Below are 19,661 nucleotides of genomic sequence, written 5' to 3'. Positions count from 1 at the left end.
TGAGTGACGCAAGACCCCCCTCGATCTCGGCCAGCGAACTTTTTCCTCCTCGCGCCATGCGGCGAAACAATAACAAACGCGAGAAGCCCGACGGGTGAGTCGGCCGGAGCAGAATCATGGCTTGTGAGGGGGGAGGCGGGAAAGATGGATGAGTCCGCGGCCCGCGATCCCTACCGCCCCGGCCGGCCGGCCCGCAGGACTCAGTGGCTGGTCAGCGCTCTGGCTTATCACTATGGGCTGGACCGGGGAGTGGAGAACGAGATCGTGGTGCTGGCCACGGGACTGGACCAGTACCTGCAGGAGATTTTCCACCACCTGGACTGCCAGGGCGAAGGGAAGATCCCGGGGGAAGAGTTTCGGCTCCTGTGCGAGGTGCTGGGGCTGGAGCGAGAAGCGGATGTGGAAGAGGGCGCCGAGGTTTGGGCCGACCTCCCCCCGGAGCTGACTTTCCGCCAGTTCCACGCCAAACTCTGCGGCTACTTCAGCACCAGAGGCGGGGCTGCTCGCTTGCCGCTGGGCCAGGAGAGCGAGCACATCGAAAGGCAGATCCGCCTGCGGAGCCCCCGGAGGCGCAGGAAGAAGCCCGGCGGGGCGGCGGGGCGGGGGAGCGTCGCGAAGGGCTCCTGCTCCAGGGAGTGTTACGAGGAAATCGTGGCTCTGGAGCAGGCTGAGGACCGGATCGTGAAACTGGAGGAGGAGAATGCGAGTCTGAGGGAGCTGGTGGAAGACATGAGAGCAGCTCTGCAGAGCAGCGATGCCAGGTCTCTAGCATTACAGGTGGGTGCTTCATCCCAAACTGATTTGAAACTTAATGGGAAAAAGGACAGGAAAAACCTTGGAGGGCACACTCAATGTCAAAGTCATTGAGCTCCCAACACAAAAAACTCATTGCCCCACTCCCTTTGCAATCAACTGGCCTCTAGGTTCATCTGCCATCCACCACCAGGCAAAACTGGAAATCTTTGGGCAACAGCTGGTGAGTGCCATAAACCAGGGTATTGGCATCAGCCAGCAAGAGCTGAGAGGAGGAGGCTGGATTTGTTGAGGCTGAGCCTTTGTGGATACAAAGAACTAGAAGGCTGGATGGGGTGAAGCGCATTGGCCTTAACTAAGCAAAGGAGGAAAAGAGCAGCAGTTTAAGAGGTTCAGGAAGGTGATCTGAAGCTGGGGGAGGGAGGAGGACATCACTGTGATGAAGTTAAGGATGAAAGAGGGGGGGTGGGGAAAGGTTTTATACATACACTCTGCTCCAATACTCCCTACGTTTGCTTTCCCATGCCTCCCAAGTATTATAACCTTGATTGGCCACCATTGGAATCAGAAAACTGACCCATCCCCCCTTTACAAAATTTAGTGCCGGCCATGATGGTAACCATAGAATTCCTGTGAGCATCGGAACTGTTACTGCTGCAGCTGCTGCTAAAAACCATGCTACATTTTTGTGAGTTAGTTGGAGATTTGGTCTGACTCAGTATAGAAATTCAAATGTTTATGTTCTTATTTATAATCCAGGAGGCTCCATTGATGATGCACATCTGGGCCCCCTTCATTGCTGCATCTGAATCTAGACAGATGCAATACAATACAGGTGTAATATTTCATCCACTGCAGCCCAATTGGTTCAGTGCAATTACAAGAGGCTGCCCATTTCTAGGAATTACAAAAATTATAACAGTACATGTAACAGAATCTGACACATTAATTACGATTGTTAAGTACGTCTTGAACAAGAATGTTTTCATTTTTTTTCCTGAAACCTAAATAGATCTCTGATCTTATTTCATTAGGCAAAGCATTCCAACATTTCACTACTTGACAGGAAAACACTGAAGAAAAACTTCTTTTAGATTTCACTCCATGTGCTGATAGTACATTTTCTATTTCTCTTGCTACATTGATTGATTGCTCTTATTGTTACATTGATTATATTATTGCATGATTGCTGTTGTAATGTTCATGTTACCTTGATCTCTTGTAACCTGCCTCGAACTTCACTTCAGAGGGTTTGACTGGATATAAGACTGTCAATAACATAACACAACATAACAAATCATAGCCAGGAGCCTGAAACCCAGTGTACATATTTTAAAGTAACACTGGCCATATATAGGAAGCCTGTATAGAATAATCTTTTTAACAAGGGAGTGACCGTATCAAATTTGGCTGCATTCTGCAGTGTTTGAAACCATTTTAACAATCTGAGCATCCAAGATAAAGAAAATTACAATAAGCTAAATGTGATAGTATGACAGTTTGGATAATAATCCTAAACTGGTCTGGGAAAAAATATTTCTTAATACCCCCCCCCCTCTTTTTATTAGGTTCAATGCTCAAATGAATTCTGTGAGTATTAGAGTTAAATACTACCGCAGCCAGTGATACAAAAAAAGCCTAATGTGGCTTCATAAAAAGAGGGGTTGGGGGGTACAATGAAGTTGTCACAGTATGTAGAATATTTTCTGAACCATTTTATTTAACCTGAGCTTACTTAATAGTATTGAAGTTTATGAGAGGGAGAATGTGATGAAGTGGTTAAAGTTACAGGTTGTGGGTTCAAGTTTCAAGTTTATTAGGATTTTATATACCGCCTATCAAGGTTATCTAAGCGGTTTTTACAATCAGGTACTCAAGCATTTTCCCTCTCTGTCCCGGTGGGCTCACAATCTATCTAACGTACCTGGGGCTATGGAGGATTAAGTGACTTGCCCAGGGTCACAAGGAGCAGCGCGGGGTTTGAACCCACAACCCCAGGGTGCTGAGGCTATAGATCCAACCACTGTGCCACACACTCCTCATTGATCCTTGTGACCATGAGCAAGTCACTTAATCCCCCAATTGCCCCAGGTACATTAGATAGATTGTGAGCCCACCAGGACAGACAGGGAAAAATGTTTGACTACCTGAATAAATTCATGTAAACTGTTCTGAGCTCTTTTGGGAGAGCAGTATAGAAAATTGAATGAATGAATGAATAATTAATTAATACCTTTATGGAGGATTCTAATAGGAAATTCAGGCTGCCTTGTCATACCTTAAAGAGATAGGTACCAACCATCAAAACACATCCCCTGAGTATAAATTATATCAACTCCAAAACTGAAGCTCAGAGACACGGAAGGGTACAAGGAGGAAAAAATTTCCTGTTCAATATGTTTGTAAGTGACATTGCTGAAGGGTTAGAAGGAAAAGTGTGCCTTTTTGCAGATGATACCAAGATTTGTAACAGAGTAGACACCGAAGAGGGAGTGGAAAATATGAAAAAGGATCTGCAAAAGTTAGAGGAATGGTCTAATGCCTGGCAACTAAAATTCAATGCAAAGAAATGCAGAGTAATGCATTTGGGGATTAATAATAGGAAGGAACCGTATATGCTGGGAGGAGAGAAGCTGATATGCACGGACGGGGAGAGGGACCTTGGGGTGATAGTGTCCGAAGATCTAAAGGCGAAAAAACAGTGTGACAAGGCAGTGGCTGCTGCCAGAAGGATTCTGGGCTGTATAAAGAGAGGCGTAGTCAGTAGAAGGAAGAAGGTGTTGATGCCCCTGTACAGGTCATTGGTGAGGCCCCACTTGGAGTATTGTGTTCAGTTTTGGAGACCGTATCTGGCGAAAGACGTAAGAAGACTTGAGGCGGTCCAGAGGAGGGCGACGAAAATGATAGGAGGCTTGCGCCAGAAGACGTATGAGGAGAGACTGGAAGCCCTGAATATGTATACCCTAGAGGAAAGGAGAGACAGGGGAGATATGATTCAGACGTTCAAATACTTAAAGGGTATTAACGTAGAACAAAATCTTTTCCAGAGAAAGGAAAATGGTAAAACCAGAGGACATAATTTGAGGTTGAGGGGTGGTAGATTCAGGGGCAATGTTAGGAAATTCTACTTTACGGAGAGGGTGGTGGATGCCTGGAATGCGCTCCCGAGAGAGGTGGTGGAGAGTAAAACTGTGACTGAGTTCAAAGAAGCGTGGGATGAACACAGAAGATTTAGAATCAGAAAATAATATTAAATATTGAACTAGGCCAGTTACTGGGCAGACTTGCACGGTCTGTGTCTGTGTATGGCCATTTGGTGGAGGATGGGCTGGGGAGGGCTTCAATGGCTGCGAGGGTGTAGATGGGCCGGAGTAAGTCTTAACAGAGATTTTGGCAGTTGGAATCCAAGCACAGTACCGGGTAAAGCTTTGGATTCTTGCCCAGAAATAGCTAAGAATAAAAAATTAAAAAAAAAAAAAAAAAAATTAAATTGAATCAGGTTGGGCAGACTGGATGGACCATTCGGGTTTTTATCTGCCGTCATCTACTATGTTACTATGCTATAGAAGCATTTTAATAAAATATGTCTTTGCTTAATGCTGGTTTTAGGATGAGTGTTCGTTATAGTGTCCGTCACCCAAATTTTATAGTTTTAAATATGTAGACTGCTTAAAAGCCCGATAAGCGGTATATCAAATTTTATTGAACTTGAAACTTGAACTTGCATTATGAAGCTTTGTGAGGCCATTGTTTACATGGAATGCCCTGTATTGTGAAATGTTTGTATAAGTCTTGTTTGTTCCATTCTGTGAATGTTACTTATGTAAAGCCACCTAGGAATACGCGGTTGATAAATTTTTTTTAAATAAATAAATTAATTAATTAAATAAACCAAAATGTAATAAAATGTGGGGGTCCCAATACAGATAATTTAAGCAGAAGCTATAATTTCAGTGTTAAAAGACCTTAGCAGCAACTCATTTCACTTGAACATCTCGGTCTGTGACTTGCCAACCTCCTTACTGGTCAATATGCTAACCATGTAATTGATTTTATTTGGCACAAATAAGTAATTGAAAAAAAATGCCAATTATTGGCATTTGCTATTCAATTAAATTGTGATTGAAATTTTTAGCGCTTTCTATAGAATTGGGGGGGGGGGGGGGGGCGTTATCTCTCTGTGTCAGTGTGTTGAAGGAATCTATTTTATTATGTCTTGATTGTTTTCATTTTCATTTTCCAACATAACTAAAGGCAGCTCTGGCCCCATGCCATAAGATTCACTTGTCAGTCTGCTAAGCCAAGCACCAGGTCAAGTTTTCTTTCTTCAAAGGCAGAAGTGAAGCTATAAAGGTCACAAAGCAAACCAATTAACAAGCTATTTGATAGGACTTTGGAGACAAGACTTTGAGCTCCCTTACCAGTCCAAATTCCCATAAACTTTACTTGCCTTGTGTAAATGATGTCCTCCCAGGCTGAATGAAAGTTTGTTTCAGGAGGAGAGACTATAAGGGAACAAGTTACTTGGGTGTTTTGAGAGCAGTGGAACTATTATACACTATGAACTAATTCAAATATTGAAAAGCAATGGCTTTCATATATGTATTAGAATCTTTGCAGAACTGTGGCTGCAATAATGAGGTTGTAGACACAAAGTTTGGCCAGAGCAAATCTTTCCTCTTCCCTCCTGTGCAGGAACTTGAGCCATGTGTTTCATTTTAGCTTTTTTTCCCTTGCTGTGTTTGCTCCCTTCTTTAGATTTTTCTCCTTGTCTGGGGGTATATGTGTTATTCCACAAGCTTGTAAAAGGAGCTCTTTATATTTATTAAACCTTGTAAGCTTTTTTTTTAGAAAATGTATTAAATCAACTGATTGTACTTTAGCAAAGGAACAGCTGCCAGCTTGGGCCCTGTTTCACCTTCCTCTGTATCAGAGTGCACTCCTTCTCATTGCAAGTCTGGCTGCATCAAAATCTCTCTCTTGCTCTAAAGATAAGTGCAATCAGTTGATTTAATACATTTTCTTAAAAATAATATATATATATTTTTAAATAAGAAGGTGTGATAAAAGATATAATAAAGATAAAATGTGGATACAGTTAGCATATTGACCGATGAGGAGGCTAGCAAGTCGTGGACTGAATTGTTCACATGAAATGAATTGCTGCTGCGGTCTTTAACATTTAAATTATAACTGCTTTAATGCAATATGCACTATCTCCAAAGAATATGATTAATAAATCATAAATCTCTACTTAGAGTATATAGTCGATTTAATAATTTATATTTAAATACTCTTTTAAATATCCAAAGCAATTCTTATCGATTATCTTTGAGCCTCAATCCCACCACTCTACCGCCTCAAAATGTTTTCATTGCGGTGAGCTTTACGTGGTCATTTCCTCACTGGCTCATTTTTACTTAGTTATGGGTACACAGGGTATTTCTCTGTCTTTGGAGGGTTAACAACCTAAATTTTGTATCTGAGGTAACAAAGGGTTAAGGGCCCCTTTTACAAAGCCGTGGTAATGATTTTTTCACAGCAGATGCACCGAAGCCTTTTCGTACATTTGCCATGGGAAAATAACTACCGTATTTTCGCGGATATAACGCGCGCGTTATACGTGATTTTACGTACCGCGCATACCCCTCGCGCGTTATATGCCTGAGCGCGGTATACAAAAGTTTTTAAACATAGTTCCCACCCCGCCCGACGCCCGATTCACCCCCCCAGCAGGACCGCTCGCACCCCCACCCCGAACGACCGCTCGCACGCGCTCCCACCCGCACCCGCATCCACGATCGGAGCAAGAGGGAGCCCAAGCCCTCTTGCCCGGCCGACTCCCCGACGTCCGATACATCCCCCCCCGGCAGGACCACTCGCACCCTCACCCCGAAGGACCGCCGACTCCCCAACAATATCGGGCCAGGAGGGAGCCCAAACCCTCCTGGCCACGGCGACCCCCTAACCCCACCCCGCACTACATTACGGGCAGGAGGGATCCCAGGCCCTCCTGCCCTCGACGCAAACCCCCTCCCCCCAACGACCGCCCCCCCCAAGAACCTCCGCCCGTCCCCCAGCCGACCCGCGACCCCCCTGGCCGACCCCCACGACACCCCCACCCGCCTTCCCCGTACTTTGTGTAGTTGGGCCAGAAGGGAGCCCAAACCCTCCTGGCCACGGCGACCCCCTAACCCCACCCCGCACTACATTACGGGCAGGAGGGATCCCAGGCCCTCCTGCCCTCGACGCAAACCCCCCTCCCTCCAACGACCGCCCCCCCCAAGAACCTCCGACCGCCCCCCCAGCCGACCCGCGACCCCCCTGGCCGACCCCCACGACCCCCCCACCCCCCTTCCCCGTACCTTTGGAAGTTGGCCGGACAGACGGGAGCCAAACCCGCCTGTCTGGCAGGCAGCCAACGAAGGAATGAGGCCGGATTGGCCCATCCGTCCTAAAGCTCCGCCTACTGGTGGGGCCTAAGGCGCGTGGGCCAATCAGAATAGGCCCTGGAGCCTTAGGTCCCACCTGGGGGCGCGGCCTGAGGCACATGGGCCAAACCCGACCATGTGTCTCAGGCCGCGCCCCCAGGTGGGACCTAAGGCTCCAGGGCCTATTCTGATTGGCCCACGCGCCTTAGGCCCCACCAGTAGGCGGAGCTTTAGGACGGCTGGGCCAATCCGGCCTCATTCCTTCGTTGGCTGCCTGCCGGACAGGCGGGTTTGGCTCCCGTCTGTCCGGCCAACTTCCAAAGGTACGGGGAAGGGGGGTGGGGGGGGCGTGGGGGTCGGCTGGGGGGGAGGGGGGTTTGCGTCGAGGGCAGGAGGGCCTGGGATCCCTCCTGCCCGTAATGTAGTGCGGGGTGGGGTTAGGGGGTCGCCGTGGCCAGGAGGATTTGGGCTCCCTCCTGGCCCAATATTGTCGGGGAGTCGGCGGTCCTTCGGGGTGGGGGTGCGAGTGGTCCTGCCGAGGGGGGAGAAGAATCGGACGTCGAGGGGGGTCATCAGGCTTTCAGGATGGGGACAGGACTTCAAGGGGGGACAGGCAGATCTTCAAGGGGGACAGGCAGACCTTCAAGGGGGACAGGACTTCAAGGGGGGACAGGCAGACCTTCAAGGGGGGACAGGCAGACCTTCAAGGGGGGACAGGACTTCAAGGGGGACAGGCACGGAGAGGCGGGGCAGTGCACCGAAAGTCAGGGCGGGTGAACGGTGAGTCGGGGCAACCAGAGGAGAGTCGGGGCAGTGCACCGAAAGTCAGGGTGAGTCGGGGCAACCAGATGAGAGTCGGGGAGGGCGAAAGGAGAGTCGGGGTGGCCAGAGGAGAGTCGGGGAGAGCGAAAGGAGAGTCGGGGTGGCCAGAGGAGAGTCGGGCAGCATGCGCGTTATATGCCTGAGCGCGGTATAGAAAAGTTTTTGTACATATCATCTTGATTTCTGCGCGCTATACCCCTGTGCGCGTTTTACAATGGTGCGCGTTATATCCGCGAAAATACGGTACTGCCATTTTGTAAAAGGAGCCTTAAGTATTTTGCCCAAGATCACAAGGAACAGCAGTGGGATTTGAACTGGGAACCTCTGGATGTCAAACCCAATGCTCTAGCCACTTGCAGCTCTCCAGGCATCAACCCTTTAATCTCCCTCCCCACCCCATGATTCCCTCCCTCCCCCCCATACCTATCGAGGTATCTGGTGGTCCAGCGTGGGGTCTTATTGGCAGGAGCATGGTCCTCTCGCTCCTGTCTCCTTGTGGCTACCTTCTAAAATGGCTGTCGTGACTGCTCACGGTACTGTAGGAAATGCCATGAGCAGCCGCAGAAGGTCACAGCAGTCATGTGGAAGTAGGAGCGAGAGGGCCACACTCCTGCCACAAAGACCCCACTGGACCACCAGGTACCTCGGTAGACCCGGGGGAGGGGGGATCGTAAGGTTGTGAGGGAGATTAAAGGGTTAGGGCTTGGCTATGGGTTGGGGGGGAGGGACAGACAAAGAATGAAGGGAGGAATGAGAAGTATAGAGACCTGAGAGGGGTTGGAGGGAAGAAAGAAGGGAGAGAAGCTAGACTTTGGGGAGGGAAGAGAGTGAGAGACCTGGAATATCTCAAACTCCCTTCTCTACCCATTGCAACTCTGTATATCTTGGGTCAAATTTTTAGGATAAATTGGCTCTTTGCTTTAAAAAGATTGCTGGCCCCTGCACTAGGCTATTCATCCACTCTTGTATAAATATGCTCTGATTTTCTTCTGCCTCAAAGCAAGTGTAAATTTCTATAGGTTGCTTTATAATGAAACATAGGTGTAATATAAGCATTTATGCCTTTCCTGCCCAGGAGAATTGTTATAAAATTGCCCTTCATAAAAGGCAACTTAAACAAGCAATTGCAAACATTTTCACATTGTTTAAAACATGAAACTTTAGACAAAGCTGTCTAACTCTTAGAGGTCAAACTATTATTGCATATTGCTAGTATTGGCTTGCAAATTTCGTCCTTGAAAGGCAAACTAATTTTCAATGCCTATGAGCAAAAGATAGCTGTATTATGGAGTAGTTCATTTCATATATTGCCTTCATTTCTATTCATTTTAGGTTGGCTTGTGGAAGAGTCATTCTAATCACAGGAAAGATGAAGGTTGCTTTATAGCCAACAGGAAATTATCAAGTCGCAGCCACTTCCAAACCAGCAAGTGCTTTCAGAATGTCTTTAAGGAGGTAGAACTAATCCAAAATTCCAGAGATGGACAGATTGAAGAAGCAATTAGGTTTAATCAAGAATTAGAAAAAGAGCTGAAGAGGTCTCGGGAAACTCTAATTTCCTTGGAAGACTGCAATCGTAACCTGAAGCGAGAGCAGACAGAAATGAGAAAGAAAGTGGAAGAAGCCAGGCAAGCGGTCCTTAAGAGCCTTGGGAAAGTTAAAGAACTTGAAGCAAAATCTAGTAAGGTGCCACTTTTACAGATACATATTCAGCAGCTAGAACTGGAGCTACAGTACTATCGGTAAGCTCAAGACCCTACGAAAATGTATGCAAGATTAGCATTTAATATACTGTAAATATAGCAATTAGGCTTGAATTGAAGAGAGGGAAATCCTGGAATTCTTTTATTCTTATAGCAGAAGGTAGCTTAAATTACAAACTTGAACAGCAAAAAGCAGAGACAGCTAAAGAGATAATGTCAGCACTGGAGCCTTATTCTGGTTATTACATTTTTTATTGAACCAAATGGGTCGTGTTTCAGCAAGTGCCAGGGGTCCTAGCATAAAAATACCGGTAGCATGCAATACATTATTTCCACCCCCCATATTTTTTTTTTACAAAACCGCAATAGGGTTTTTTAGCACAGGCCAGTGTGCTGAATGCTCTGTGTTACTCCCGACACTCATAGAGTTCCTATGAGCATCGGGAGCAGCGCAGAGCATTCAGCACACCGGCCTGCGCTAAAAACCGCTATCGCAGTTTTGTAAATGGGGGATATGTGATTACCAGTATTTTCAGTATGTGTTTTTAGTGCTTTTCAAAGTGTTGCTTATGTTTGAGTTATGATGATTTTATATATGTATACCTCAAATACGTATATGAAATTCTTTGCAACAATTTACCAGTATTTATCTGCATTCATACAATGTATGTTATTTTAATGCTATGTCTCTTGATATAAGCACTCACTGAAACAGACATTATCCCAGGACAAGCAGGCAGGTATTCTCACATATGGGTGACGTCATCAATGGAGCCCGGATGCGGACGCCTCACAAGCAGACTTGCTTGAAGAAACTCGAAGTTTTGAGTCGCCCGCACCGCGCAGGCGCGAGTGCCTTCCCGCCCAGCACAGGGCGCATCTCCTCAGTTCTCAGTTTTCCATGGAGCCGAAAGTCCGTCTTTGACTCTCTGCGTTTAACTTCGTTCCTTTGTGCCTTCTCTCAACCGCGGTTTGTGTTTTTTTCCTCACAAATCGCTGTTTTTAGTTTATTTCTTTTATTTTCAGTAAAAAAAAAAAAAAAAAAATTTTCTTCTTCCATTCGTTTTCTGGGACAGGCTGCTTGGCCGCAGCCCGAGGGCTTCGATTTTGTGGCGGCTATTTTTCCTTCTATGTCCCGGCCTGCTACGGGCTTCAAGAGGTGTAGTGCACGATCTCTCTTACGGACCCTCACGGACACTGCCTCAAGTGCCTTGGGCCGAAACATCATCCTAAGTCATGCCTGCCTTGCCAAACACTTCAGCCTCGTGCTTTCAAGCGTCGTTGCATTTTGGTGGACAAGCTCTTCGAGATGGAGTCTTCTATTGATCCCTCTACTTCGAAGGTGCCTCTGGCCTCGATTCCTGTTGAGACCTCTTCTGCGCTTACTGCTTCCACCTTGAGTCTCATCAGACCTTCGACGTTTGCAGCGGCTCTTGCTTCGACGTCATCTGCTGTATCTTCCCCTGTTTCCTCAGGTCAGATAGCTCAGCAGTCGGTTCCACCGGTGGTGATTAAAGTGTCTAAGACTCCCAGGTTGAAGCACACTCACACTACCTCGAAGGAACCTCCAGCCAAAGCAGGTGGACCGGTTTCAGACACGGATCCATGCTTGCCGGCTTCTTTCCAGACCATATTGGAGAAGCAGTTTATTCATCTCCTTACTAACATGGAACCCAAACTTCTTCCTCTTATCTAGCCTGGGCATTTAGCAGACTCCCGTGAGGTCGAGCCGCTTCCTTTGCCCCAGTCTGAACTTACACACTCTTTGCAGGGAGCAGAGTCTCTGCGAGTGTCTGGTCTGGCATCCAAGCACGTAAAGCAAGGAGCAGATTCTTTGCGAGTACCTCCTCACACTCTATACAAGGAGCAGAGTCTTTGGGAGTGCATTGAGGTTCCTCCACCAAGCCTCTGGAGTTTCGATCTACAGCCTCTAGTTCTATTCATTTAGTGGCATCGGCTGCTTTCGTCTCCGAGGCGAAGTCTCCTCAATCCTCAAGATCTGGTTCCAGACACAGTTCTCATCGATGTTCGAGGCCTTCCTTGAGGCATCATTCCAGGCATAGTTCGTCTTATCAAGACAGGCCATCTTCCTCTAAGCCTCGCTCTTCTCCAACCTCGACCAGACCACCGAAGTCTCGTTCGAAGTCTTCGATGCCGGTCCTCAAGGATATTCTGGTTTCGATTGCCTCGTCCAAGTCTCCAGGTTCCTTAGATGCTGAGGCTTCATCTTCGACTCATGCTGCCTCGACGTCCTCGAGTCCTTCTCGAGGCAAAGCATTGGCAGATCAGCTATCTTTCTCGTCTTTCCTTCGTCAGATGGCTGTGGACTTGAATCTTCAATTGGATACTGGCTCAAAAAACTCTAAGGAGTATCTAGAAGTCATGCATCTTCCTCAACCTCCAGCAGAGTCTCTTAAGCTTCCCCTTAATAAGCTTTTGAATCAGACTTTTGGTCGATGCATGGAAACACCTTTTTCCATACCAGCTGTTCCAGGCAAATTGAACTCTAGGTATAAAACTGTGCATCGCAAAGGATTTGACAATACTCAGTTATCTCATCAATCCCTCCTTGTCGAGTACTCATTAAAGAGGTCCCATTCTTCCAAGGTTTATGCCACCGTTCCTCCTGGAAGAGAAGGGAAAACTATGGACAAATTTGGACGTCGCAGCTATCAAAATGCTATGATGTCCTCTAAAGTCCTCAATTATAATTTTCAATTCATCACTTATTTTGAATTCCTTATTTCTTTATTGCCGAAGTTCTTGCATTATCTGGATAATCAAATGCACTTTGAATACAAAAGCATACAGTAGTTGAGCGAATTCAGGTTCTGAGAAGTATGTACGGATACACCTTAGCTGATAGAGATAGTAAAAGGATGTTGATACTAATTGAAAGACACGATCTGTGAGTGATAGACTCGAGTCAAGAAGCACCCCTAGGCTGCAGACGTGAGAGTGTCATTTTCTCAGGAAAAGGAGGGATGGGGGTATATACAACTTACTTTGTGTGTATCAAGAGTAGTTCTGTTTTTGATGCATTTAGCTGTAATTTGTGTACGGTCATCAAATCCTTTATTTCATTTAAACATCACAGGAGTTTTTTGATTTATGCATCTCATTTTCGACCTAAGGAGGATAGAGTTGTATATCATCAGCAAAATGAATGGATTTGAATTTGGTGCTTTTCTGCTATGTCAAGTACTGGTCTGACATAGAGATTGAAGAGGAGTGGAGATAGTACGGAACCCTCGGGTACTCCTTAGTGGAGTGGCTTTGGTTCAGATAAGGTTGGTCCTAGCAGTACTCTCTGTAATCTTTCATTTAGGAAGAAGAAGAACCATTCTAGTGCAACTTCACATATTCCAATACTATTTAGCCTGGAGTGAACAAGGGAAGAGGGTGGTCGATTGTGTTGAAGGTGGCACTTAGATTTAAAAGAACTAGTAATACATCATCTCCCTTGACAACTAATGTTGACAGATTAAAATTAACATACATTTTATCTGTCTCTGAAGACTTTGCTGGGGCTTTAACCCCAGAAATGATAGGAGCAGGCTAATGTCTTAAATAGCAAAGCTAGCTCTCCAAAGCAACACATTAATTCAAAACAATAGATAAAGGGCCCAATAACTTTGTCATAGTACCTATGTGAAAAATTAAAAAAAATACCATTTTCATAAAGAAACCGTAGGTGGCCTAGGTGCTTTTATAAAATAGACTCCCCAAACCAGCCTTAACAGCACATTAATGCCCACCCACAAATATACACGTGCTTTGAAGATGATGTAAATTTGTGCACGTGCTCTATAATTAGATTGTAAGCTCTTTCAAGCAGGGACCGTGTCTTGTGTATTTAATGTACAGCGCTGTGTGTATCCCTATGGAAATAATAAATAGTGATGCAGCAGAGGGAAGGCCTTGAAGTGGCCCGTTCAGAGCGCTACCGCTGCTGCTGCTGCTTTTGGATGCCTCGGAGGTATGTCAGTCTCATGGTGGGAGGGTCGGTGGAGTTGTGCTCCACAAGGGGATGGGAGCCCCAAAATAGTGGAAGCCTGGATTTTTTTTATTTATTTTTTTTTTTAATTAGGGATGGAGTCAGGAAGTATCAGAGAATTTGGGGGGGGGGGGGCTGCGGGGTCGATTTTAACTAGGCCTTATTTTGGGGATAGGGCTAATATTAGGAGCATCATTAAAAATCATGCTAGAGCTTGTTTTCAGGGTAGGGGTCTTATTTTCGTGGAAACACGGTATTAAGTCTCAATTTACTAATTTTGAGTTTACCTCATTTACCCCACCCTCCTCTTTTTTTTTTATCAAGCCACGCAAGCTAAATGCTGAGCTGCCCATTCTAAGTCTATGAACCGCTCGACATTTAGCTTGATAAAAGGGGGGGGAAGGGTAACTGTATTTATGTTTATACTTGGTCATGTAAGTATTGTTATACTGTTAACAAAATTGTAAGTTTTATGTTGAATTTTACTTGGATCAGTGTCATCATAAAAGCAGTTAATAAATCCCAACAATAAATAAATAAAATGTCAACTTAACCAGTTATGTGTTAGCCGGTTTTGCAAAAAAGGGATATTTGTTGGTGAAGCCTGGATATAGCCTGGCATGGAATAGCTGGGAATAATGCCTTCAGCAGATGGCAAAATGCTAACTGCTGCCAGCTAAATATTAATCCACAAAAAAAATATGCTTAAGGATCTAAACTTTCAGATGTCTAAAAATTAGCACCTGACCCATTCTGCTGCCATCCTGGTGCAGCTGACTCGGGCCAGAAGAGAGTTTTCATTGCTTGCAGTCTCAGAGCCTAAGACAGCTGCTGTGGTAGATGTGGGTCCTGGAGATGATTCTGCCTGTGGAGCTTTTTTCAGACGAGGTAAAAATGAACTTTCCCTTACAAAACCACAAACCAAAAAAGATACAGTTGCTCTCGATCCTAAAAAAAAAAAAGTGTTGTCTGGCATCCAAACTTTCTAAATATTTTTGCACCTCTGCAAGCATTGGTACAAATCCCAGACAGGAGGAGCAACATAATCAGCCTACCCTGAACAAGAAAGTGCTGATAAAGAGCTTGAAAGTGTAACTTGCATAAAACTGCTGAGAAACAGTAAAGATATACTGTAATGCACACAAGAGGAAAGATAGACTCAGTAACAAAAGACAGCATAGGCTGTTTCAGCTGGGCAAACAAATGTCACTCTGCATACACCCTCTATTTTCTAAATCCAATGGCTGAAAGGTAAATTAGTAGTATAACCCAGACCGGTAATGTATAATATCGCCAAAATATGTCCAGATATATTTCGATATTCAATTGCTTAAAAACCTGACGCCTCAGCCCCACCACTCCTCCGCATTGTTTAATTCAAAAAAGCGGGAAGTTTTAATGTGGGAGCTTCATCATCGGCTGTCTGGTTTATTTACAGTTTTCGCTTATTTCTTTATTTTACTATTCGTTTGTTTTACTATTCTTTTATAAAGAATCAGTGTTTTGAAACTTTTCTATTCTTCAATTCTTAATTAGGCTCATAGTGTGAACTTTAAGAGTTGTTTATATACTCATCTCAGTGTCAACCCAGGGAGCCAGACCCGACATGTTTCACACGAATGTGTTTTATCAAGGGTCTCCCTGTCGAGCATAAAGAAAGAGAAAACAATCAGTTATAGTTATATAGTTATATAGCCTCTCCCTCCCATATCTTTCTTTAGCAGGGTGTGTGAGGACAAATCCTGTCTGAAAATCAACTTCAGAAAAAGACAACAGAGCATAGAAATGGTCAAAAGTACAGAGATGCGAGCACCAAGCGTGCACTGCATACAAAAGCCAGCCTGTGGTGAACAGACATGCACAACTCCCCCACAAAAAAAACCAAACAAACAGCACTGGCAGAGAGTATATGATCTTCCTCAGCATTGTAACACCCCAGAGCTTTTTTTTCCACAACAAACTGAAGTTTTCAAGCATCTCTTCTTCTGTGAGAAATATGTGGAGCTATATCTATGATCCAGGGTCATCTCAAAGCTTCCCTAAAGCTTATGCTTTCTCCCCATCTCTCTCAAGCCCCTAGTCTAGCATTGCTCCCTCTCCTCCCACGGCCCTCTAAATATTACCATGCTTGCCGGTAGCAACAGCAAGCTGACAGGAAATTGCAGGCAGCACCAGCGGAGGGATGGCCCAGTGCTGGCCAATAGCAGCCTGCTGTGCATGCTGTGTTGCTGCCACCAAGAAACAAGGTAAGAGGGCTGGAGGAAGGAGAGGATGCAATGCTGGACTAGGGGTTGGAGAGAGAAGGTGAGAAATGTTGGTCAGAGAGAAGGGGAAGAAAGCTTTGGACCAGATGAAGCATTGGCAGTGAGCTTAGGGGTCAGGGATTTTGGTGCCCTGGGCCAGAGCCTCACCTGGTACAATGATTGAGCCAGCCAGATGCAGAATAGTAATTGACCTATGCGCTTTAGAGAGTAGAGAACTCTTCTTACCATATTTTGGGGTCCTGAATAGGGGTGGGCAGGTAGGCATTTTTCATCTTTCATTTGTTTTTTTTTAATTTTTGTTTTCAAGAATTTTGTTCATTAAGTTTCAAGTTTCAAGTTTATTTAGTTTTTGATGAATCGCCTATTACAGATTCTAGGCGATGTACATATTACAATTTAAATAGAAGAAACTTACAAAAATAATTCAAATTACAATTTACAAATTTAAAAAAAACAATCACATGAGGTTAAGGAATGGGGGTAAAAGTTACAATAATTGGGTAAGTTAAAAAAAAAAGGAAAGAACAATGGGAAGGGTATAATAAGACCAGAGCACCATGTAAGAAAAAAAAAAAAAAAAATTTTTTTCAAAATAATTAAGAAAAATCATAGGCATCTTTAAATAAATAGGTCTTTAAATGTGATTTGAATTTAACAATGTCTGGTTCGGATCGAATATACTGTGGTAAAGTATTCCACCATTGAGGGCCCATTACTGTAAAGATATCCAGTCTTCTGGTCCCAATAATTTTTAATGAGGGTACGGAAAGTAAATTTTGTTCTGATGATCGCAGTGAGCGTTTTGGCTTATAAGGAATTAATAGTTTAGATATGAATTGGGGTTCATTAGATGCTAATGTTTTAAAGATAAGAAACATTATTTTAAACATGATCCTATGACCTATAGGTAACCAGTGTACGTCCTTCAAGAGAGGGGAAACATGGTCAAACTTTTTTGCATTAAAAATTAATTTCACAGCTGTATTCTGGATGATTTGTAGTCTCCTTTTCTCCTTATTGGTAATATTTAAAAATAATGCGTTACAATAGTCGATTTTTGATATTATAAAGGAATGTATTAATATTTTCAATGATGATGTGGTAAGGAATTTAGAAATTGACCTAATTTGTCGAAGTTTATAGAAACAGTTTTTAACTACAAGGGAAATATGATCATGGTATGATAGATTCGCGTCGATCAGTATACCAAGGATTTTAACAGAGGGGACCAAATTAATTTGAATGCTATTAAGATAAAAAGGTTTAATGAGTGTTATTTCTTTCTTCCAAGTAAACAGAATGGATTTTGTTTTGTTTATATTTAATGCAAGTTTATTAGTATCTAGCCAGTTTTGGATTTGTTTTAATTTTTGATTTATTGCTGAAATTTCTGAGTTATTTTCGGGATCCAAGGGATGTATAAGTTGTATATCGTCTGCATAGGAAAATGGTATAAAGCCTAAGGCCTGACAGATTTCTAATAACGGAGATAGAAAGATGTTGAATAATAAAGGAGACAAGATAGAACCCTGTGGTATACCAAAAGATGTAGTGAATGAATTCGAATTTACATTATTAAATCTGACTGTAGAAGTTCGGTTTGTAAGATAAGATTTGAACCATTGTAGTACTTGTTCGTTTATTCCTTTTTCCTCAAGTCTGAATAAAAGTAAATCGTGATCTATGGTGTCGAAGGCAGCCGAAATGTCAAGGGAGAAAAGAATAACAGATCTGTGGTGATCTAGAAAGTATTGAATATTGGAAGTCAGTCCTATTAATGAGTATTCAGTGTTATGAAATTTTCTAAAACCAGTTTGATTCGGATGTAGTGCGTTTGTTTTCTCTATGAAGTCGGATAGTTGATTAAATATCAGCTTTTCTGTTAATTTTGCTATGAATGGTATATTAGTGATTGGGCGAAAATTTGATACTTCATTTATACTAATTTTGTGATCTTTGACGATAGGAGTAATGGATGCCTTTTTCCAGTGGGATGGGACAGTAGAAGTAAGCAGACTATTCTGAATAAGTGAAAGTATAAATGGACCAAAATGAGAAAAATATTTTTTTAGGTAGAATGGAGGTATTATGTCGAATTGGGAACTTTTTAAATTCATTTGCGGAAATAAGGATTGAATTTCTTGAAGAGACGGAATTTTGAAATTAGAACATTTTGATGTTGGAATTAATGCAGTAGAAGAATCTAGGTTATTTAAGGTAGAAGGTGTAGATTGAGTGAATGAGTTTCTAATTTTATTTATTTTTTGAACAAATGCATCTGCTAGATCTTGAGCTGTAAGAGTAGAATTTTGCATAGAGTTATTTATATTATTTTTTGGATCCATAGATTTTAAGATTTTATATAGTATCGACGTGTTTTTTGCTTTTTCAATTTTTTTAGAATAATATAATTTTTTGACTAAGTTTATTTTAGTTTTGTAAAATGAAACCTTATCTCTATATAATTGAAGATTCTCTGTTGTTTTATTCTTTCTCCATTTTCTCTCGAGGGAACGCACTTGTTGTTTAATTAATTTTAATTCCGAGTTGTACCAGGGATTATTGGTACGGCGCAAGGAGAGAGGTTTGATTGTTGATGGGGAAAAATTATCAAGAAGGTTTAACAAAGTTGTATTCCATGCCGACATCTGAGTTTCAATGGTACCAGATTGTGTTGTTAAAATTTCTGGATCGAGGAAAGACGTTATATCTATATTTTCTAACTTATCAAAATCTCTAGTGGCTATAGTTTTAGTTTTAGTTGGTGAGAAGCGGTTAATATTATTTGCAAAGTTAAAAATAAATGTTATAAAATGATGATCCGACCAAGGAACGGGTACGACTGAAAGATCTGTAAGATTAGATTGTTGAGCTTGTGGTAATAGTAACATATCTAGTGTGTGATTGGCTGTATGCGTAGGAATTGATATTTGTGGATGCATCTGAAGGGGCATTAGAATGTTAAGTAGGTCCTTTGTGTTAGGGTTGTCTAAATCATCAAAATGTACATTAAAATCACCTAATATAAACGGAATAGTTGTTGCGGACGAAAAATCAAATATAATATCCTGAAGTTGTGTCAATTTATTTGAATCTACTGGAGGTGGAACATATAATAGTAGAAAATGGGTCTTATCATTTATATTACTTTTTAAGTGTAGGAATTCAATAACTGAAGCTTTTGGAGATTGATCAATTAAATTTAGAAAATTATTTTTATAAATAACCGCAAGTCCTCCACCCCTACGGTTATGACGATGATTGTAAAGAAAATTGTAGTTAGAGGGACAACAAAAGGATAAGTAAGATTCTTCACCCTCTGCTAACCAAGTTTCTGTGATGAATAAAGCGTGTAATTTTTTAAGAAGTACAGTAGCTATGGCTGCTGACCCTCCCCCCCCCAAAAAAAAAAATCCACCCATTTTGTCACAAATCAGCTCTACCTCCCCTGAGCATAATTTGAATCTCTAATGACAACTCACACCCCAGATCCCTTCCCCAATCCTTCCCCCTCCAGCACAAAGCCCTACTAAATGTATCTCATACACTCCCAACCAAAAGGTAACTTTGTCACCTTTTCTCTTACCAGTAATATTGCTGGTATAACATCAGGGAAGGAGCACTTTTCCTTCATTCCCAGACCTATTGCATTGAAGCAAAGGCAGCAGTAGCTCCAGGAGCTGGAAACACT

General features: G+C 43.2%; 1 protein-coding gene across 2 annotated transcripts in view; it reads left to right on the top strand.

Annotated features, from left to right (window-relative positions):
• EFCC1 (EF-hand and coiled-coil domain containing 1) overlaps positions 1 to 19,661 on the top strand; it is an 87,569-nt gene continuing 67,908 nt past the window's right edge. The window contains exons 1-2 of one of the 2 annotated variants that reach the window (XM_033926478.1): positions 1 to 777; positions 9,339 to 9,748. In XM_033926478.1, the coding sequence (XP_033782369.1) occupies positions 145 to 777; positions 9,339 to 9,748 (1,043 nt within the window). In that variant the 5' untranslated portion in view covers positions 1 to 144. The remainder of the gene's footprint in view (positions 778 to 9,338; positions 9,749 to 19,661) is intronic. The other variant, XM_033926477.1, reaches the window with a different exon arrangement.

Source organism: Geotrypetes seraphini, chromosome 17 (genome assembly GCF_902459505.1).
Source record: "Geotrypetes seraphini chromosome 17, aGeoSer1.1, whole genome shotgun sequence".
Lineage (NCBI taxonomy): Eukaryota > Metazoa > Chordata > Amphibia > Gymnophiona > Dermophiidae > Geotrypetes > Geotrypetes seraphini.
This window is presented reverse-complemented; position numbering and strand designations above follow the sequence as displayed.